The sequence below is a fragment of the Zonotrichia albicollis genome, chromosome 1, assembly GCF_047830755.1.
Source record: "Zonotrichia albicollis isolate bZonAlb1 chromosome 1, bZonAlb1.hap1, whole genome shotgun sequence".
Lineage (NCBI taxonomy): Eukaryota > Metazoa > Chordata > Aves > Passeriformes > Passerellidae > Zonotrichia > Zonotrichia albicollis.
In genome coordinates, this window is record NC_133819.1 from 138,159,482 (window position 1) to 138,180,108 (window position 20,627).

At 43.6% G+C, this 20,627-nt stretch overlaps 1 protein-coding gene across 1 annotated transcript in view; it reads left to right on the forward strand.

Annotated features, from left to right (window-relative positions):
* Positions 1–10,311, forward strand: part of EXT1 (exostosin glycosyltransferase 1) — a 179,303-nt gene extending 168,992 nt beyond the window's left edge. The window contains exons 9-11 of the mRNA XM_005479554.4: positions 2,464–2,624; positions 3,614–3,785; positions 6,344–10,311. Coding sequence (XP_005479611.4) covers positions 2,464–2,624; positions 3,614–3,785; positions 6,344–6,529 — 519 coding nt within the window. The 3' untranslated portion in view covers positions 6,530–10,311. The remainder of the gene's footprint in view (positions 1–2,463; positions 2,625–3,613; positions 3,786–6,343) is intronic.
* The last annotated feature ends 10,316 nt before the right edge of the window (positions 10,312–20,627 follow it).

The window sequence follows — 20,627 nt, forward strand, 5'->3', positions numbered from 1 at the left end:
CATTGCCCTGACAGGGTATTTACAGCAATCCAGCCTGTGGATTCCCTGAGGATTTGAGGCTTTGTTTTGTTTTGACTGGTATTTAGTCATCCTGCAAACTTCAGAGTCATACAGGCTTCTGGAACACATATGAAATGTGAAATAAATAGTGTTTCTCATTTGACTTGGCCATGTTTTACCCTAAACATTTTGAAGCACAAATACTTGCTGTTGTGTGAGGCAGCCTACACTTTTCTTTGTGGCTTTATTACTTTGCTTTGTTTTCTTTGTTGCTCCTGTGAGCAACTTACAGCTGATCCTGTGTTTGTGCAGTGGGTGTTTGCTCTACGAGCCCCCTGGTCCCTGTACTACAGATGGAACCAGCTGGCCAGCTCTTGCTACAGCCCACCTTGCAGCTCCAGCCTGTCTCTGCCAGGGTGCCACCACCAGCAGCTCTGCTTGGTGGCTCTCCATGAAGAGAGAACTCTCTATTGCTTCACTTCCCCCACGGTACAGCTTACACCAGTGAGATGTGACATCTCCTTTGAAACTAACTACCCATGGAGGGTTGTGGTGGCACAGCTACAAGGCCCAGAAAAGGCAGTTTAGAAACATGGTCAAAGACAATCACATTCCCACTGAGAGCAGCAGTCACCAGGCACATCCTCTGGACTGTCTGACCCCGGTGTGTAAAGGTTTTCCATTCTCAACAGAACGGGGGGGTGATTGTTCTGTGAGAGGAGCTGTTCCACAGGCACAGAGGGTGTGTGCATGGGAAGTCATTAGCAATCAGTGTGGGTCATGATCCAGAGGTTTAAGAGATTGCTAGCTTGGTTGGGTTTTCCTGGTGATCAGCCAAGAGTGGCAGTGCTGCTGGAAATTACTTAGGATGAGACCTGAGAGGCTTTTCTAATAAAGGGAGTTTTCTCTTAGGATGATTGCTTTACTGCATCTCCCTAGTGCAAGGGCAGATACTTGAAAGCACAAGAGAGGGCATTGGGTGCAGCAATTTTATTATTTATTTAAGTTTGAGATTCTCAGACTTCTGTAAAGAAAACAGATGTCACGTTTTATGGGAAAGGCCTTTATAGGGAAAAAAACCCTTCAGTTCTTTCATGTGGTATTGATTTGGATGAGATCAGAACTATCACAACGGTAACTGATTTGTGCACATTGTCTTTCTGGTTGGCCTCAGATTCCTTGAAACAACTTTAAAGAAAATAACCAGGCCCTAACTTTGTATTTCAGCCCATGTGCGACTCTTCTGTTTCATAAAAACACTGTAAATGTGAGAAATCTGACAGTAATCAACACAAAATGGGACTGTTCTCAGAGCAGCTATTCTTTACCTAACCTCTACACCCTTAACTTTGACTGCATTCTTGGAAGGTTTTTCAAACACTTTTGAGTGAAGTTTTAGGTCCCTCTGGTACTGAGGGGAGCCTAATGTGCAGTGCAGAAACAAAGCCCTCTTTTTTTGGGTTTGAATAGAACAATAAGAATTGTGTATAACTCTTAAAAAATTTCAGTCTAGCTTGAGCTCCAAAATCTAAGTTGAAGGGTGGGGACTGCCAACCATTGATAAAATCTTTCCATATATATTTTTACCAAACTCTTGTCAAATATCAGGCTGACAATCCTTTTGCAAACTACCCAGATCATCCCTTTCCTATTATCACTAGATTTTGTTTGGTAGGATCATGGGGTAGCAATGTCCTGTCACTTCTCAATTCTCAGAGATTTGAGTTATTAGAGTAGCTACAGCAAGGCAATAAAATTAAAAAATGCCATTGGCAGCATTTGAGCATTTGATATAGTCTTGTGTCTCATAGAATATAAAGCATTTTTCATAACATTTGGGCTCCCTATGCAATTTAACTAAATGGGAATTTTATCTTCCTCTTTATTAAGCTATATCTTGAACCTTTTTGGTCATATTGACAGTCTTGAAAGTATGACTGACATGGTCTTCAGAAGGCTCAAAACAGAAAATATAAAAGGACTCCACACTGACTGTTTTATTTTCACTGAGCCACCTTTACCATTTAAAGTGCTTGACTCCTGATTTTCCAAGCTCTGTGTTAACAGTGATTATAATGGTAGGTGCAATGCATGAAGATGTGCAGAAATTTCAGTTTACCACATGGCCATTACCCCTTGGTGTTGCATCAAGGTATAAATACATGCACCTACACCCATTCTTTCTGTAACTTGAAAAGGTTTGATATGTAAAGGGCAAGCTTGAAAATGTTAATGTAATGCTGTGATGCTCTAGACTCCCTTTAACAGGAACCATTAAAATGTGCATAATTATAGGGCAAAATGTCAAGCAGTCAGTTTAATTTACTGATGAATACACAGAATTACTGTTTTGCAACAGTTCCAAGATTTTGAACTGTGAATTAGTGGCAAGGTTGTATTTTGTTTTGTTGACATTTGTTGAAACAGTTTCAGTATTCATTTGGCCTGTACCTTTGTCCACAGGTGGATTTTGCCTTTACAGTTTGGCAGAGCTTTCCAGAGAGGATTGTAGGCTATCCTGCACGCAGTCACTTCTGGGACAACACTAAGGAAAGGTGGGGGTATACCTCCAAATGGACTAATGACTATTCCATGGTATTGACAGGAGCTGCTATTTACCACAAGTAAGAATCAAGAGCATCTGCTATCCTTCTTCTTTCTATATGAAACATAATAGTAAAGAGGGGGTGGGGTGTGAAGAACATTCTTCTGGGGAGGGGGAAAAAAGATAGTAAGTGGGTCTACTTTTTATGGGGTAATAATTTAAGTTCTTGGTTGAGCTCTGGGGATCTGGTAATCATTACTGCACTTGTTGGGTCTCTTTGAAGTCACTTGTGTTTTGAGGCAGTCGGACTGCTCTTTTTAACATCAGGAATTACATACTTCAAAGAGTTCCCAAATTCATTAAGCTGCTTGGCTGAATGGCCTGTAGCATAGCAGAAAGGAGGTTACTTCCAGACCAGCTCTGGGTATGTGTTGGCTGACAGCTACAGACTGCAAAGTCTTCTGGCTACTCTAGAAATGTAGTACAATGGGCATGTGACAGTTCAGCATATTGCAGCATGTTGGAGAAAACCTATGCTGTTAGAACTTCAGCAGACCAAGGTCCTCTCTACATTTAAAGAAAAATAAAATTCTGGAATCTCTAATCCACACCCCCACTAAGGAGATGACAGGCCACAGGGGATGATACAGACCCAAAGAAGAATAATTTCAACAATGAGAACAGTAGTAGGGCAGTTTTAATGCAAGTTCTTTCCAACTGAACAGTTTGGGAAGAAAATAGGGAGGATGGATTCATCAGTGTTGTCTATCACATTGAAGCACAGTGGGGCTCTCCTTCCTCCTTGTCCATTATCTTGGTACTTAGGCCCACATTGTTTCCTTCAACGTGGTTGCAGAAAAGGTTACATGTTCTCTTTCTCCTTTAGCGCTGTTTACAGTCCTGATGAGAAACTGATTTGTTTTCCCTTCTTGTTGGAGGGTGAGACCAAAGAAAGGAAGTGCTATATGGGGAGATGAGTACAAAACTTGGGTTTCAACTGAGATAGAAATGTCCTGGATCCCTGAAAGCCCAGTGACTTGTATTAATAACACTGCTGTTGGTTTTCAGATATTATCACTACCTGTACACTCATTACCTGCCTGCCAGCCTAAAGAATATGGTGGACCAACTGGCCAATTGTGAGGACATTCTAATGAATTTTTTGGTGTCAGCTGTGACAAAATTGCCTCCAATCAAAGTAACACAGAAAAAACAGTATAAGGAGACCATGATGGGACAGGTATGTAATCACAGCATGTTTCAGCAGTTGGGATGTATTGATAATGTAACAGGTTCACTTCTAGGTTAAGCTTACAGAGTGGTACAATTCTGTCAAATATTTTTGCAGTTTCTAGTTTAGCAGAACTGTGAATAGACTTTAGATATGCTTATTATAATGAAGAAAAAAGAAAACCAGCAAAGCAGCAAACAGCTACTGAGAATGCTGTTTCCCTTCATAGTTTTCTGACATGATGTTATTCCTGGTGATCCCAAACTCTTGAAACTGATGATTATGGTGACTGAATTCCAGTTAAACCCTAATTTTCTAAGTATTCTAGACCCAAGACCTAGTCACATGGTCATGGAATGCTAGAAGCATAAGTAAATTCTAGAAAGATTTTCTATTTTTTATTATTATTGATTAATATAATGTACCAGGCTGTCCCTGTGCTATTTTAAATTATATAGTGTGATTCAAGCACTGACACTGAACTGTCACAACAGAGATAATTTGTGATATGCAAGTGTTTTTTCCCCACAGGGAACATTTTATCCCACAGTCATGCCATCACTCATTAGCAGCCATGAAGTGCTTGTTTTAGGTCCTCTTCCACATACTGGATAAGCCTTCTGTCCTTGCAGAAGTACCTCTAGTAACAGGGATACATGGTGGTGTGGGGACACTTGTCCTCCTACCCTCTGTGAGAGGGCAATGAGGGGAATAGGGAGTCCTGAGCAGCCTCCCCTCTGTGCTGCCATGGTGTCAGTGATCTCAGTGCAAACAGCACCACCATTACTGGGGGGCAGGTGAAACAAGGACCCTCGATTTTCCCCTCCCATTTTCCCCTGGTAGCACTACTCAGACCTTTGACTGGGGAGTTGCCATGCCAGTTTGTAAACTGCATTTATCTCTGTGTCACTGTGCTGGTACCTGAGGTAGCATTGGTAGCATTCAGCAGTTCTGACTCGTCTGGGTGCCCAGGAGACCTTCTGTGAACAAGAAGGTCCCATCCAGAAAGTCCCTATTGCTTCCAGCTTCAGCCTCACCTCTCCACAGGGCTGTGCTTTGGCTGTTTGGCAAAGATGGAGCATTCATTTTTCATCTTACAGCACGGGTGACTCGAGTCAGCCATGAACTATAACTCTCTCCTACAGACAAGTTGTTCCTGCAGCTTTGGGAAATGTAATGGACCATGTTCATAATTCCTTGAAAGACAAATAAAAAATTAACATAACCTCACTGTTGTGACAGAGATGAATAGTCATATGGAAATTCAGTGTTAATGGCCAAAATACCTGCTATAATCCTCTAGCAACAAGCTTTTACTGGCTCTTTAGTGGCTCTGTATAATCAGGAGGCTGCAATCAATGCACATTATAATCTACCACTTGAGCTGAACTGGACAGGCCTTATCGCAGTCATTTGGCAAGTCCCTGACTTTACCTACTTCTTCATGTTTTAATTTACATCCTTTGATTTTATCAATTTATATTTGTTATTAAAGTATAGTGGAAACATAAGTGCTATAGAGAGATGCATGGGAAGTGGCACAAAAAAACCCTAGGTTCTCAACATTCATACTTTATCTTAAATAATAGCTTTATTATGTTTATAAATGTTCTTTAGGTACAGACAATGAATAATAGCAGCTTTAAAGCTGCTAGGGCCTTTTTTTTCCAGAGCTGCTGAGTTTCAATGGACTTCCACGGGGATTACAGCTGCCCTGAACTTTGGAAAATCATGCCAGAATATTTTGCATGTATGCAGTCAAAGACCATGGTGTTTTCCTTGGGTCAGACTTAAATATGATGTAGTGTGGGACTCCATTTTTTGAGTCTGTGAGACAGTGCTGATGCACTGGACTTGGCCAGAGGGATTCCTGGAAGCACCTTGCTTTTCACTGCAGGGCACTACGCACAAGAGTAATGCCAAGCACATAAGACCATCTAAGTTGCAAGCTGGTTGAAATTACTTGTCTGTAAATTCCTGCAGATCTGAACTGCAAAAGTTCAGGTTTGACCCTGAATAGTTGTTCTTTCTATGGATGAAGACCATGGGCAGCAACTGGCCTGGCCTTGGGTGTGCACCTCTGCTGGAAAGCAATGGCTTTCTGTTTTTTCCTGGTGGTTTTTAAGAACTTGTTGTGTCACTGAAATAGCTGGAGGGTTTGAAGGAAAGAAGAGTGGGGGATAAGGTGAAATAGAGTGCTGGCAAGATTTGGGAGTGCTGCTTGTGGCTCTTGTGTTCCACGGGCTGGCTCAGGGTGAAACTCATGTTTCCACACTGCCCTGTCCTCTGCTGTCTTTGGGAAGTCAGGGGTGTCCAGCTCAGCACTGCTGGATCTGCTGTGGGCAGGGTGTTCTTGCCCTCTTTGAGCCCCCTAGCCAGGTTCCAGCCGCCACAGAACCGCGTGTCCCGGAGCCCTGGCACGGCGGGGCGCCATGGTGAATGCCTGGCCCAGCTCCCGCCATTCATTCTCGCCATTCCCTCCATTCCCACCATTCCCACCATTCCCTCCATTCCCACCATCGTGTGTGCCAAGGGTGACCCTGATCTCTGCTCTCCTCTCCTCACAGACGTCCCGGGCCTCGCGCTGGGCCGACCCCGACCACTTTGCCCAGCGGCAGAGCTGCATGAACACTTTTGCCAGCTGGTTTGGCTATATGCCGCTGATCCACTCGCAGATGAGGCTCGACCCTGTCCTCTTTAAAGACCAGGTCTCCATCCTGAGGAAGAAGTACCGAGACATTGAACGACTCTGAGGCCGCTGCCAAGGGAGCCGGACTGTGCGCCGGCAGCGAGCGCCCGACCCCGCCGGCCGCGGCTCCGCGCCGAACCGCCGGCACGCTGCTGTCGCTGGGACTAGGTCGTGTACAGTTTCATTATGGAACATTAAATAATTATTTTTGAAATGATTGCTATGCAGGTTTAAACTTTTTTAATGATCAAAAAAAAAACCTATTAAAAACAGAGTTCTTTCTTTAATCAAAATTGTGTTGGTTGTGAATATTTCAGAGCTGCCATTTCTTTCTTTTATGCATTTGATTGTCAATGCAATTTTCATTCCTTTTTCCCTGCGCAGTTAAACGCTGGAATCTCACTGGGGAAAATGCAGCAGGTTCAGAAACAAACTGAGCACAAACAGGACAGAACTAAAGTATTAATCTTTCTTGTTTACTACCAACTTTTTTTTCCAGTTTTCCCCAAGCCAGTAGCAGCCCCTGTAGCTGAAATCCTTTGGACAGCTGGAAAACTAGAGAATCTCCAAGGAGCCAAATGAAAGGGCAGATCCTTCTGGTTGGGGACCTCTGTTTTAAAGGCAATCAGCCTTGCCTTGAAGGGAGAGAGAAGCATTATTGTGGAGGAGCATGACATGGAGCACAGGGGCACACGTGCACAGCAGGGCTGCAGGGCCGTGTGTTGTGCTCAGGGAGGCACACCTGAGTGTCCCTGCCCATGGATGGCACAGCACCCCGGGCATGGTGGTCCTGTGGAACACCCAGAGCCTGTGCAAGTCCCTGCTGCGGGCAGTGGTGCCTCTTGGCAGCTAAACATCCAGAAGTAGATTTGTTCTGAGGGTAAAAGGAGTGGTGATGGAAAGCAAGAAAGCACTTTGGTGCTTGCAGTGCAGGAATTTGGCCTGAAACTGGCTTATTTGACATCAAAGCATGGGCTTCTCTTTTTTCCGTTTTTTTTTTTTTTTTTGGAAGTGCAAATATATAGAAACATTCCCTCATGGAGGTCTGACACCTGAAGTAAAGCATATGGTCAGACACTGGGTCCTGGCACCAGTGGTGTTCCCAGGCATGCTTGGGGCAGGGTAACTCATACAAAAAACCTGCTTCTGAAAGATGAGTGCTGCTCATGCTCCAAAATGGTTTTAGCATTTCAAATATAAGTGTTTTTAAATTTAAATATTCCAGTTGTTTATTTTTTGTAGTCCTTTGCTTATTTATGTGTTTCTTTACATTGAAGAGTGAAAACAGAAGCAGTGATTTGGGTCAGGAAGATGCCATTCCAGTTTGCTAAGAAAATAAGCACTTTAAAAATGTTTCAAACCCTCACATTTTGGGGTGCTCTGTAATTATCTCCACCCCAAGAGGAGCTCTGTTAAGTCACAGCAAGAGGGTTTAGTGCTGATGCCCAGAAGACCAGCAAGCCTTTCTATACCTCACTTCTTTGTAAGCAGGCAGTCTGGTAGCAGGGATGAAGAGTAGAGACTCTTCAGTCACTACCAGTCCCATCTAGTAGGGATGAAGAGTAATTGGACCAGAATGACCACCTGTTTCCTTCAGGCTCAGGCACCTATTTAATATGCAGCTTTAAGCAACTCACATAACCAGGGCATGCCTCAATTTCCTCTTTGTAAAAGTAATAGTTACTGATTGTAGAGAGAATGCTGTGAAGCTCAAATAATTTCTCTTGCTGGTAAGATTATTATCCCTAAACAGAAAGTTGCTGTCAAAGTGAAAAGTACATGTTGCTAAATGTTGAATGCAACCTGACATGTGAAGACTTGCAGAGGGTGCTTTGCTTTGCATATGTATTGCAGTATTTAAACAGAGCACATCAAGGTAGGACAGGACCATCAGGTTCCTGGCATTTTGTTTTAGAATCATAGAATGATTTGAGTTGGAAAGGATATTGAAAATCATTTGGTTCCAATCCCCCTGCCATGGGCAGGGACATCTTCCACTAGACCAGGTTGCTCAGAGCCTCATCCAGCCTGGCTTTGGACACCTCCAGGGTGTTCTGTGCAACCTGTTCCAGTGCCTCACCACCCTCACAGTAAAGAATTTCTTCCTAATACCTGATCTGAATCTACCTTCTTTCAGTTGAAAACCATTACCCCTTGACCTGTCGCTACATACCCTTGTAAATCTGAACCAAATCTTTAAAGGAATCTGCCAAAACATATGAGACTGCAGTGACTTAAGTTTCTGAAAGGAAGAGGTGCCACTTTTCCCTCAATTCCCATTGCTCTCCCACTCCCTGGCCATGCAGTCTCACCTGATACCTTCTGCCATGGTGGTGGCCACCAGATGCTTCTGTGAGCCCATTCAGCTTTCACGGAAAACTGTCCAGTGATTTATTGGCTTTTTCTAATGCCAATTTAGAGAGTTAAATCAGCATGTGGAGAGAAATGTAAAGAGGCAGCAGTAGGTAGGCAAGGCCAGGGAGGGAAGGGGAGCAGGATATATTTCAGTCTGTGTTTGGGTGAGCTGCTAATTCAGCTGCCCACATCTTGTGAGAATCTGAACCTCACTTCCCTGTGCTCTCAGGTTTGTGTGTGGTGTTCTGGATGGGAAGGTGAAATCCACTGATTCTATTTCCCAGAGTGAAAGGCTCAGTGGCTCCCATGACTTGGAGATCAGGTAGCTCCTTCAAGGACTGGAACAGACCTCCTTAAACTCCTTTTTTGGAGAATGTGCCAAACACTGGATGAGGCTTTCAGGGCTTATGTTTTTGCTCATGTGCCATGTGCAGGTGAGTGAGCACCCATGTCCACCAGAGCATCTGCACCTCTGGGAAGCAGTCACTGGTCTGTAGCCAACAAGAGAGACCCGTACTAAAACAAAACTACAGTTCTGCTTGGGTTTTAGTAAATGCCATTTGGGTTGGAGTTTCAGTTAGAAAGAGAGTAAGTAACTATTTTTGGAGTGCAGCAAGTCAGGCCAAGCTTTTAAGCTGTTCAACATTCTGTTATCATCTCTTTTTGGGGTGGCTGAAAGAGACTGTGCTAAAGTTCACTCTCAGTGTGATTCGAGGCCCCTTGTGTTTACTGATTGCTAATTAAGCAAGTGACAATGGAAGGCTTAGCTCCAGAGGGATGAGGATAGGTAGGAGCATTTCCCTTTGCGTGTGTTGCCCGGGCGCAGCCGTCGTGCTGGGAAGGAATGTCCCTCACAGCCGTCGCTCTCCGTGCCCACAGCCCCGGGATGCAGGGGAAGGGCTGGACACAGACCCAGCTCAGAGACTCTGTGTGTTACCCTCACTGTGGCCATCGCTGGCCAGTGCTCCTGAGAACAGCAGGCAAAGCCTCCCATGTCCACCTGTGTTGGACAGAGCTGTGTTGTTTCCTTTGTGAATGAAATCACTCTTCTGTCATGTCCTAGGTGCAAGTTAATGGTTCTTTATTCTTTTTTTTCTCCTCTCCCAATTCAGATGGTGCTGAAACAAGGTTCATTCCTTGTTGCTCCTTTTGTAGGTTTTTTTTATTATTATTTTTCATTAACAGCAGGCTATGTTAGCCTTTACTTTACAGGTACTTGAATGCCTGATGACTTGACTGAGTGTTACGCATGTGGCCTTTTGTAAAGGTTACTGACCTTAATTTAATCAGGGGTGAGATGGGTGGATGAATGTGAATAGATCCATGCCATTAAAACAGAATAGAAGTAGGGATTAGAGTTTGGGAGAACTGATGAATTTTTAATTGAATTTATTAAAGGTAAAAAAAAAAATTAGAAACCGTTCCCAGTTATAATTGAATGAGATCTATTGCTGGAGAAAGGTTTCATGAGAAAAATGTGACACAAAAATAGGGGCAAACTTCCAAGATAGAAAGTGCCTGGCACTCCTTGCAGTCCCTTGGGCCTGCACAAGATTTTATTTGCCCTCTTTCTATTTTGTGAAAATCTCTAATGATTACCATACCTTTTTCTAGATGTGAATGTTTAAGCTTTGTAATAATTTCATAGTGAACACACTGGTGTGCTAATGCATGGCTGTTGAGCACTTTGATCTTTTCCATTGGAAAACATCATGGATTTGATCAATTTCAGGTTGCAATTTTTCTTTTAGAGCCAATTTTGGCAAAGAAATTAATTTTTCGCCAATGAGCGCCTTTTAAAATAGCTCATTTACCAAAAGATGTCATTTGGAGAATGGAAGTCATCATTTGAAGCAATGAAAGAAAGAGCTAGATGTAGACTCAGATTTTTTAAAAATCTTTACATGCCCAGTGTACAACGTTGTGTCCTCCTCTTTTGCACTCCCCTACTGAAACTAAAGGAATACCATAACATCTGTTATCCATCGACAACAATTTGTTAATTCCTCCACTTAAACATCCTCTTACAGCAGAGGGTGGTTTGGTTGTCTGCTCTTTTGTTTTTGTTTTTTTTTTCCATTCCCAGGCGGGCTCTGATGTCTGTTCTGGAAATGTGGCCTTCAAGGGCATCAGCCCGACAGAGCCATTTCCCTGGGCTGTAGTGGGATTTCACAGGATGCACCTGTGGTCTTCCAAGGAGGGACCTGCCCCACGCAGAGTCTTGGCTGGTGTCTGCTGGAAATAAAATTGCATCTTCCAAAATTTTGTACATCTCACCCTTGTTTAAAACTAAGTCAAGCTGGCCTTTATACCACAATTTTAACTGTCTTGACACACATTTTTTGAGTTGGAATTAAATTAGAGGGAGTTAAATTAGGCAAGGGTTAAACTGGGGGGCTGGGTGGGTATGGGACTCATCAGATGCTTTGAGATGCTCCCTCCCATTCTTTCACAATGTTTTTAGTGATTATTTCACAGTGGTTAGTGATGATCCAATGGGCCTTGCGACCTTGTACATAATTCTGTATATTTATTTTGAGAGAAAATATGTATAGTGTTTGGATTATGAGAATGGAAACCTGAACTGGGAATTCTTAGGTCGGCAAATGTAAAGCAAAAAGGCAAACAAAAATACAATCTTATTTTGTATAAAATGTACATTTTTGAGAAAAATTTTCTAATGCATTACCAATGTTTTCATAGTGCTGCCACATCTTTTTTAAAGTGTTTCTCCCTCTTTGTTTGACTATTGACAACATGGTGCAATTAAACCTAAAGCAAATGTGTGAATGAGAGAAAAAGAGAGAATGAGAAATTTAAAAGCCATATAATTTGGTTTACTTCATTAACCTGTATACCATCATAGGTTTACCATCTAAGATAGGTTGGTTTTATAGATAGTGTCACCAAAGACTTTTTTTCTTCAGATTTATTTTGAAAAGTTGTTAATAAAGGACGTACATTTCTGTTGCAGTGTGTTCTTATTTTCAAGGTAGAATAACAAATCTTTGGTTTAGTTCTTGAGAATGCAAATTTGGGAGCACAGTTGCCACATATGTCAATCTGAGGCAGTTAAATGAAAGGCTCTTTATCTGCTCTCTCCTCAGCCTGAACTGAGCGTTGGCTCTGTGCATATCCTGTGTCTCTTGTGCACTGACAAACGTGTGGTGCAGCATGTGGACACAGTGTCCTAATCCAGCAGCACTGACAGGAGTTTGCTGTCCTACCTAAGGGCAGAGCTTTGGTCTGTGTCACTTGTGTAAAGCAGGACAGTGTCCCTGCATTGTGACACAGCCATTGGTAGGAGCAGTGACTTTTAGAAGGAGTCACTGTAATGTGTACGTGCAAAAACAATCGCTCCAACAGCTCGGAGGCCTTTGAAGACTGATGCCTGCAAGCTGAGGATATATTGATTTATGACCCATATTTATTGTTGGGGGGTATCAGAATCCTGTCACAGTCACAGGGGTTTGCATTCAGCCCACCTGACTCTATATGTGCACAAAGCATCCTCTCTCTGTCAGAGCTTGGCCTTCCTGTCTCCCTGCACAGCTGATGAACAGAACAAAGAACTGTTGGGGATTTCTCTCCTCACCTGTTTCAGACATGGGCTTTAGCATGAGATGAGTTGTGCCTCACCTGTGCTGGTTTCTCTCTGCTGATGGTGCAAGCACCCTGATTGCAGGATCTGCAGCACAGATGCCAACATCTGGTCAGATGAATCCCACCCTGGGAAAGCTCCTGATAACACCAGTGGGCCCAGGATCATGGCTTGTACGTTTGAGGACTCAGTCACTGGTTTGTTCCCATCAGAGATGTTCAGGCTGGCCTCATCCCTTCTGGGGGTCAGACTGCCAGGGCATGCACAGGTCCTTATACTGTCAGCCCATCTGAGCTGCCAGTCATGGAAGACTGATGTATCCTGGGAAGAGGTTGAAAGATGTGAGTTTGCTCTTCTGGTTTTCAGTGCCACTACAGATTCCTTCAAAACTGTGTCCCAGCAGTCAGTGGTGTTTGATACTGGCTGTGGGCTTCTCCCTGCCAGAAAGTGAACACGAAATGTTTCCCTGAAAATTATCTCACAACACTCCTTCAGCACTTGAATTTTGTGGTTTTGCTATGTTATTTATACAAAACAGCTTGTGGTGGGATTAATTTGACTAAATGCAAATACATCTGTAGAAGGCACCAGAAGGCTGGTGTCTCCATGTAGCATGGACTGACTGGTGAAGAGCTGTAGTCTGAAACATGACTTTCATGCTATATTTACCTTGGAGGTGGGGATTTAAATGTGGGGTGGAGTGTGTCAGGTTCACATCTGCCCCCTCCAGCTTTATTCCATCAGAAAAGGGTCCAGTCCGTGTGCTCCAGTGTGGCCCTGATGCCTTGTGAAGGCAGATCTAGAACAGAGACTGAGCTAAAGAAAAACATAGGGATTTATTAAAAGACCCCAATGGATATATCTTGGGCAGCACAAGAGCCCAGCCAGGGCTACAGCCAAGATGAACCCAAAATGGTCACAAAATGGACAACTGGTCATGGGGTCTCTCACTTTTATAAGTTCTGGTCCATTAGAATATGGGAGTTAATAGTCCAGTTACAGCTTTAGCCCATGAAGTCCCATCCTTCTTGTTTTTCTCTCTTCAGTCCACGTTGTTTATGCTCTTGGCTTCTCAGGATCCAAATCCTGAAATTTGGATCATTTGTCCTTGTGTTCCCAGCTAGAGAAGGAATTGTTTTTTCTACCTACTCTGTGAAGAAATCTTACTATCCACTAATATGAAGTTCAGAAGCACACACTAAAGCAATACAGAATCTGAAAAATACAAAAGCTGAAACCTGAGGCATCAGCCCTGTGATGTGAACCAAAATGAGGCAAAGGAGAAAACTGGGATTGTCCCCTCAGAAGTGCCATGTTGGCCTCAACCAAACCCCTGCTGTGGCAGTGTGCCCCTCTGTAGCCTGCAGAGGAAGGGGAGATCAAATCCAAAACCAATCAGGTGAGGAGGATCCCAGGGGACCTGTGTCCACTTCACCTCTGCTCTACAGAAAAGTGGTCCATAAAGGTAGAAAAGCCTGCCCTGGAGATCTCTGTGCTGATGTGTTGAGTGAGGGAATCCCACGCTGGTGTCAGTTTTGTCTGCTAGCCTGCCACACTGGGAATGAAAACTGTTCTTAGCTGGAACACACCAAAGCCAGGTCTGTGCAGTCCCTGGGACCTTGCTTCCTTTCATGAAGTGAGGATCTGCCCCAAAATATTTAGCACATAATCAGTTCAACTTTGAATGCACTCTTGAGAGCTTTTTTGAACAGCCTCACTGAAGTCTGTTATGCTGTCACTTGAATGGAGGTAGATAAGAGAGTTGGCACTGACCAACGCCTCATTTTATTTTTGTTTTTAAATGATTAGCAGAGAGAAAAGAAACAAGTGTCTGCTTTCCCTTTCTAAAGCTGTTGGCTAATCGTATCCACAATGTTATCGGAGAGAAACAGATTTTACTCAAGATTTTGAGCAGTGTGAGGTGACATTGAAATCACTGCATGACATGGTTTATTCCACACTTCATTTCCCTGCATGACTTCAGGGCTGTGTGCAGGTTTTATGAGCTGCCAGCTCCAGGTACTGCCAGTCCTGGGAAGCTGAATTTGCACATCCCCTGCATTTCTATTGCGCATTAAGGCTGGATGGGTTCTCCATGCTGCAGTGGCTGCTCTGTGCAGCTTGAGCTCTTACCTCTCTTTCTGTAATTAACTACTGTCTTGCTGGTGGTGGGGAGGCAAATTAGGGAACAGCTATGTTTCTTTGGAGAAAATGTAAGTTAAAGCCATTTCTGAGATTCCAGAAGAAGAATGTAGTGTTATCACAAACTGCTGAGGTAATGGCTGCAAAAGATACAACACTTTCTCAAAGTTTTGGCAGAAATGAGAATTTTAAGCCTGTAAAATATTTTCCCTCAAGTTCATCTCTTCCCCTCTACAGAGAACTAGCTCCCATTCACAATCACAAAACAACCACAAATCAGTTGCTGCCAATTGAGAGATACACTGAGAGTTTCTTTGTTTCTAAAAAAGGATCCACAGTCAGTTCCTCCTTGTATTAAGCACCCCGAGGTCTGTGGCACTCCCAGGGAGGATTTGATTTGGTAGCCATGAAGATGACAGAAATTCTTCCTACATTTTTAGGAATAATTTAGGATCTCTTAGGACATCTTCATAGAATCATAGAATGGTTTGGTTTGGAAGAGACATTAAAGATCATCTAGTTCATTTAGACCATCTTGACTTGGAAGATACCTGCAGTAACTCTGGTCTGATGTTTCAAAATGTTCAGCTTTTAGTTCCACCATGGTCTGCTCTGTGGACACTAGGCTGGGTCTTTTTCTGAAAATCTGCCCCATTTTACAGTCTCATCACTTAAACTTCTGTCAATCTGTACAATGGAGTAGATAAAGTGTACATGACTCATATCCACACTATTGCTACCACTGGAGCATCAGGGAGCTGGGAAGACAGCATGAAAATGGACAAGTTAAGAGTACCTGAAACTGTATTCAAAAATCAAGAATTTAAAACAGAGTAATGGAGGTCAATATATCAAGAAAAAAGATGGATTTTCCTCTTGCTTTGATTGGTGTAAATCCCTCTTGTTGGTGGTGAAGACAATGGATTATTTTCAGCCCAAGAAAGGACTGAATTAGACTTTCAAAGCATGATGTTAAAATACCTTTTTATGCAGTGATGTCTTGGTACTTCTAGATAACAAAGCACATTTACAACAGCCCCTTGTGAAAGACTGCTGGGAAAATAGAGTCCTCTGCTTTCCCTGAAACAGGCAGTTAAAGTGCTATGGTAATGCCAGCCAGTGACTACATTAAGATTATTTTTAATATCCAGGAAATCCTCAAGAGAAGCTAAAATAAAACATTTGTCACATTATAACTTTTAAAGAAAATGTATACCAGTTCATTGCAATTCCATTCCCCTCAGAACCTTAATAGAATTGTTACTACTAGGGCTAAAACTGAGTCTAGCCCAGGAAGATCTAAAAATTGGGAATTGTTTATGATACCAAGCAATAATGTTGTTTTCAAAATCCATGGATGATTTAAATGCAATCCCTTTAACTGTTGAAATCTGTCTAGATTGTTCCAAAGGCAAATAAGTCAAATGTAATTTTTTGTCTCCCTCTCTTAGAGCAGGGCCAAATTCTGCTTTCAGCAGAAAAACACTGGAGTGAATCCAAAATTATTGTGCTCCTCATGCCTTCCCTGAGCCCCAGGCTGGGGTCCCACGGGAGATTTGTGCCCTTCCTTGGCTGTGAGGCCTTGGGGAGAGCATGGCTTGGCCTGACACGTCCCCTCGCAGGGGCTTTGCTGTGCTCACTGTGCTGTTGGGCAGTACAAGTCCAAAAGTGGGACATGATCCCAGGTGGAGATGGGGCTTTGCCTCCCTGAATTCCATTCTATGGCCCTGATAACAGAATTCAAGTCTGATACATTCATTCAGAGGGGTAGCGTCAGTAATAACTGAGGTCTTGAGGAAGATGTTTTTCATGAAACAAGATCAAGGACTCATTGATGTGATTTTTGGTCTGTCTTTGGGTAGGACTCTTGCTCCACTTCCCAACTCTTCTAATGATTTAGTCTGAGGTAAAAAAACATTTAACCTCTCTGCACCTCACTGTTCCTAAACAGCAAGTGGGTATTCATAAATACCCTCACATTGCCATGAGGAATGTGAACTGCAGGGGTTCAGAGCTCATGCTTTCTGGTCCTCAGGTAAAACATTCAGTCTAAGAGGAAATTTTTATTACATGGTGCAGAAGCCCTGGAACTGGTATGGAGAATAGAGGAGAATAGGGTACGGGAAATAGGGAAGAGACTGGGTGTGGCTGCTTCTAACTCCTTTTGCTACAAGGGTGGTTGTGGTTTCCACTCATTTGTTCTATTTAACCTCTAACTGAAGAGAAGGTTTGGAAAAATGCAATGATTTATGGTGACATGCAGCAATAACAATATCACAATCACAGCCACTTACAAAAATGGTTGAGAGTCATTAATCCTGTATAACAAAGGGGCAGACTTTTGAGGCCCAGTCTTGTAAGGCATGGCTAGCCCAGCCTGTTGAGCCCCAGCTCATTACAGTTATGGATACAGCCTGTCTGCAGGTCCAGCTGTTCTGGAGGTTATCCATGCCCTCGTGTTACACACGTCCATGTGGTAGCAGGGGAAAAAGGCAAATCAGTGCCAGGACCAGAAGAAGAGCCCAGCTTTGCCAGCAACTATCATCTTTCTAGAACTGTGTTGTCTTTTTTTATACCTCCACAGCTCTGACATTGTATATTCCCCAGGTGTCAGGTAAATGAAGAAATCTGAGCCTTCACACAGCCTTTGGATTTGAGCTTTCTGAGGACAGCCTGCCTAGTTTGTGTGTTTGGACTGATGCCATGTGAATGAGTGAAGTCCTGCTGCATTATGCAGCTGGCACATGTCACCACTTATTTAATTTTCCAAGATTGCATGCACCAATCTAAGTTTTCTTGGATTTTTACAAAAAAAAAAGACAAAAAACAAATAAAAAAACCAGCTGTGCTGTTTAAACTAAGGAAATAATCAGAATTTATTTATGACCCCTGACTGCTCATCCTGACAGGGCAAACTCAGTGGGAATGTGGAGTCAGTGCCAAGCTGACCTCTGGAAAGTGCTGTGGAATCCAGTGTGCTGGCAGGAAAGGGTGTGTGTGTGCGTGCAGCAATGATGGAAAAAATACAGAGGTGCCCAGACAATTTGTTTTGCATCCTGAGATTTTTCCAGCAATGGCCTCTAGTGCTTTTCATGTTATGCATCAAATGTGATCAGCCACATGGCACAGTCTGGTGAAGTAAATGCATTGGGTCACTAAAGTGCATTAAGTGCCATTTACTGCATCGATTTAATTCTGTCCCTGGTCAAACTTATAATAACTGTCTCTCTCCCTTACTGCTGCTTTCCCTTTTCCCTTTACTGCTGAGCAGGCAATAGCATCTCCTTTCTTGCCCAGCAGAGTCACTCAGCCTAGCTGATAGCCTGAGCCTGCTGCCTTCATCCTGCCCTGAGCAATGCAGGGGATCAGAGCCTGTAGGTCCAGGCTGGCAAGCTGCATGGGCTCAGCGTGGCTTTGGGGAGCCTGAAAAGCCTTTGGCTTTTTTCACTCTCAGTGCCGTAGCACGGCAGCTCTGCTACTAGAGAAATTCAAACCTGCCCACAATGATTTTTTTTCTCTTGTAAGCTATGCTTTTCCTGTGGAAGATTTCCCTTAGCAGAGCGGGAGTTGTGCAGGATGAAAGATGCAAGTGTGTTAGCAGGATTGGGATTGAGTCTGGAGAATGGATGTCCCTACCAAAAGAGTTTCTTCTGCAGGAATTTGTTTATGTCATTTGCACTGTGTCCCCATCTCTCCCTGTGTAAGTGCCAGAGCAGATTGGAGGTCAGTGCTCAGATTAATTCTCCATGTAGAAAAAAGCTTTCTCTTTCTTTCTTTTTTCCCCTCTCAAGTGCTTACACAACCTCCTTTTTCACTAAAGAGTGCTGACTCTTTGCTTTTCCACTTTAAATTTCCAAAACACTGGTTTAAGTGTGCTCTGTCTTGCACTCCTTTGCAATTATCCCTTTTAATCTGGTTACAAGGTTATGCTACTTCAAATTTAAATCACATCATATTAGGAGGTTTTGCAAACCTTGTGTGAACAATGAACTTTTCACATGTAACTCCAGAATCTCCTTGAATCTAAAAGAATCCCTTTGTGATAGAAAGCTAGTGAACAAATACTCAGAAGTAAGGCAGCACATTTCAACCCACAGCATAATTAATTTCAATGCTCCAGCATGGGTTGGGCAGTGAGGAAGGTGCTGCTGGATAAGATCTTTGCAGCACTGCTGCTCCTGGAGCCTCAGTTCTCTCCTCTGTGCTCCAAAGCAGCCAACTTCAAAGGGGTCCCCATAAAATATGCTATGGTGCAATTTTACACACAGAGTACATAATTGTTTTTAACTGATCTGATTGTATTTCTGTTCAGGATCCTCAGCTCCTGTCTTTGCCATCTGAAGTGTCTTCCTGAAGTGAGGCTGATGTGGGCCCAGGAACAGGGCCAGTTCCACTGGTGAGCTCCAGCTGCTTTGTGCCAATGCACTGACAAAGCAGCTGTAAAGCCAATTGTGCTGGGTTTATATTTCCTCTGCTGCATCAGAGTGGCTCTGGGCAGCTGGGGCACAGCAGGGACCTTGATGTTTAATATTTACTGTGTGTCCTCTATCAGGGCGTGGATCTTGCCTTGGCAAGGAGCTGTGTAGCACATCCCTCCTCTGTGGCTGTTGTACACTCAGGGAAGGCCTCTGCACAGGCGTCCCTCTGGGGCACCAGGGCACTGTCACTTTGCTATTGACAGCACTGCAGGCCTGAGATTTTCCTCACTAGGTGTCTAGTGTATTTAAAAATACTTAAGGGAAAGAAGGGGACAACCTAATGATGCTGAAGGTACCAATGAAAAGATAAAGCTGCCACTGGAGCAGCTGCAGAGAGAGCAGCCCCCAGGAGCTGGTGAGGCTTTAGCAAGCTGGGGCTGTGAGATGAGCCCGGCCTGGAGCTGGCCTTGGCACTGGGGCTGCTGGGGCAGTGGCATCTCCCAGGGCTGGTATAGGCCCTGGGGAGCCACATCTGCTCCCCAGCTGCTGCAGAGGGGCTTTCTGTGCACACAGAGGAGGAGGAAAGGGTAGGGACAAAGGCACCTCACCTTCCAGGGAAGCTATGAGATGAGAGCCAAGGGAAAGGAAACTTCCAAGCTTTACCACACTCATTGCTCCATTGTAGAGCTTATTTCTTTGTCTGCTTCTTCCTCTTCACTCTTTTCTTATTTTTTCCTTTTTCTTTCTTTAAAGAGATTCACATTTTATGACCAATTAACAAATTATTTGCCTAGAGAGCAAGTGAACAGAAAGATGTGGTAGAACATATGGAGGAACACACTGTACTTGGTCCCTGCAGATTTGAACTGAGAAGCAAGGTCCAGGAATAATCAGTTTATGAGCAGAATAGGCTGGAAATAGACTTTGGAAGAGGAAGAGAAGGTAAATGGGAACGAAGTTCCATGTCATTTCTGCCTGAAAATTGCAGACAAGGTGAAGAAAAGCCCTAAGGAATCATTAAAAAATATGAGAGCAATCAGGGAATGTGGCAAAGGTTTCCAAACTGGAAAGGAAATACAAATTGGGACAGATTTTTTGTAAAGAGCAAAAGCATCAAAATTACATTCCACAGAATCAAGGAGGTTGGGAGTGACCTTTGAGATCATCAAGTCCACCCTATGACCAAGCGTGACCTTGTCAGCCAGACCGTGGGGCTAAGTGCCACATCTGTCTTTACTTAAACACCTCCAGCGACTCCACCACCTCCCTGGGAACACATTCCAATGCCCAACCACCTTTTCTGTGGAGAAATTCTTCCTGATATCCAACCTAAACCTCCCCTGGCACAGCCTAAGACTCCATATAGCCATGAGAGAACAGTGGGTGCTCTTCCCTGGGGCATTTCAGGGACTAGAGGGAGAACAAATCCCAACCTGCTGGTGGAGGTGAGAGGGGTGTGTGAAGGAAGTGAGTTGGAGCAGAAGGTCATTTGTATTTTTTTGGTTTCTTTTGCAAGAAATCCCTGGAGAAAAACATTGTATGGGACAAGCTGAGGATTTGAAGAGTGGGAGAAAAAAGTCAGGCTGAGTCTGGGCTGGGCCATGTCAGAAACTGATTGTTTAGCAAAGACAGCATGTAAGGGCTGT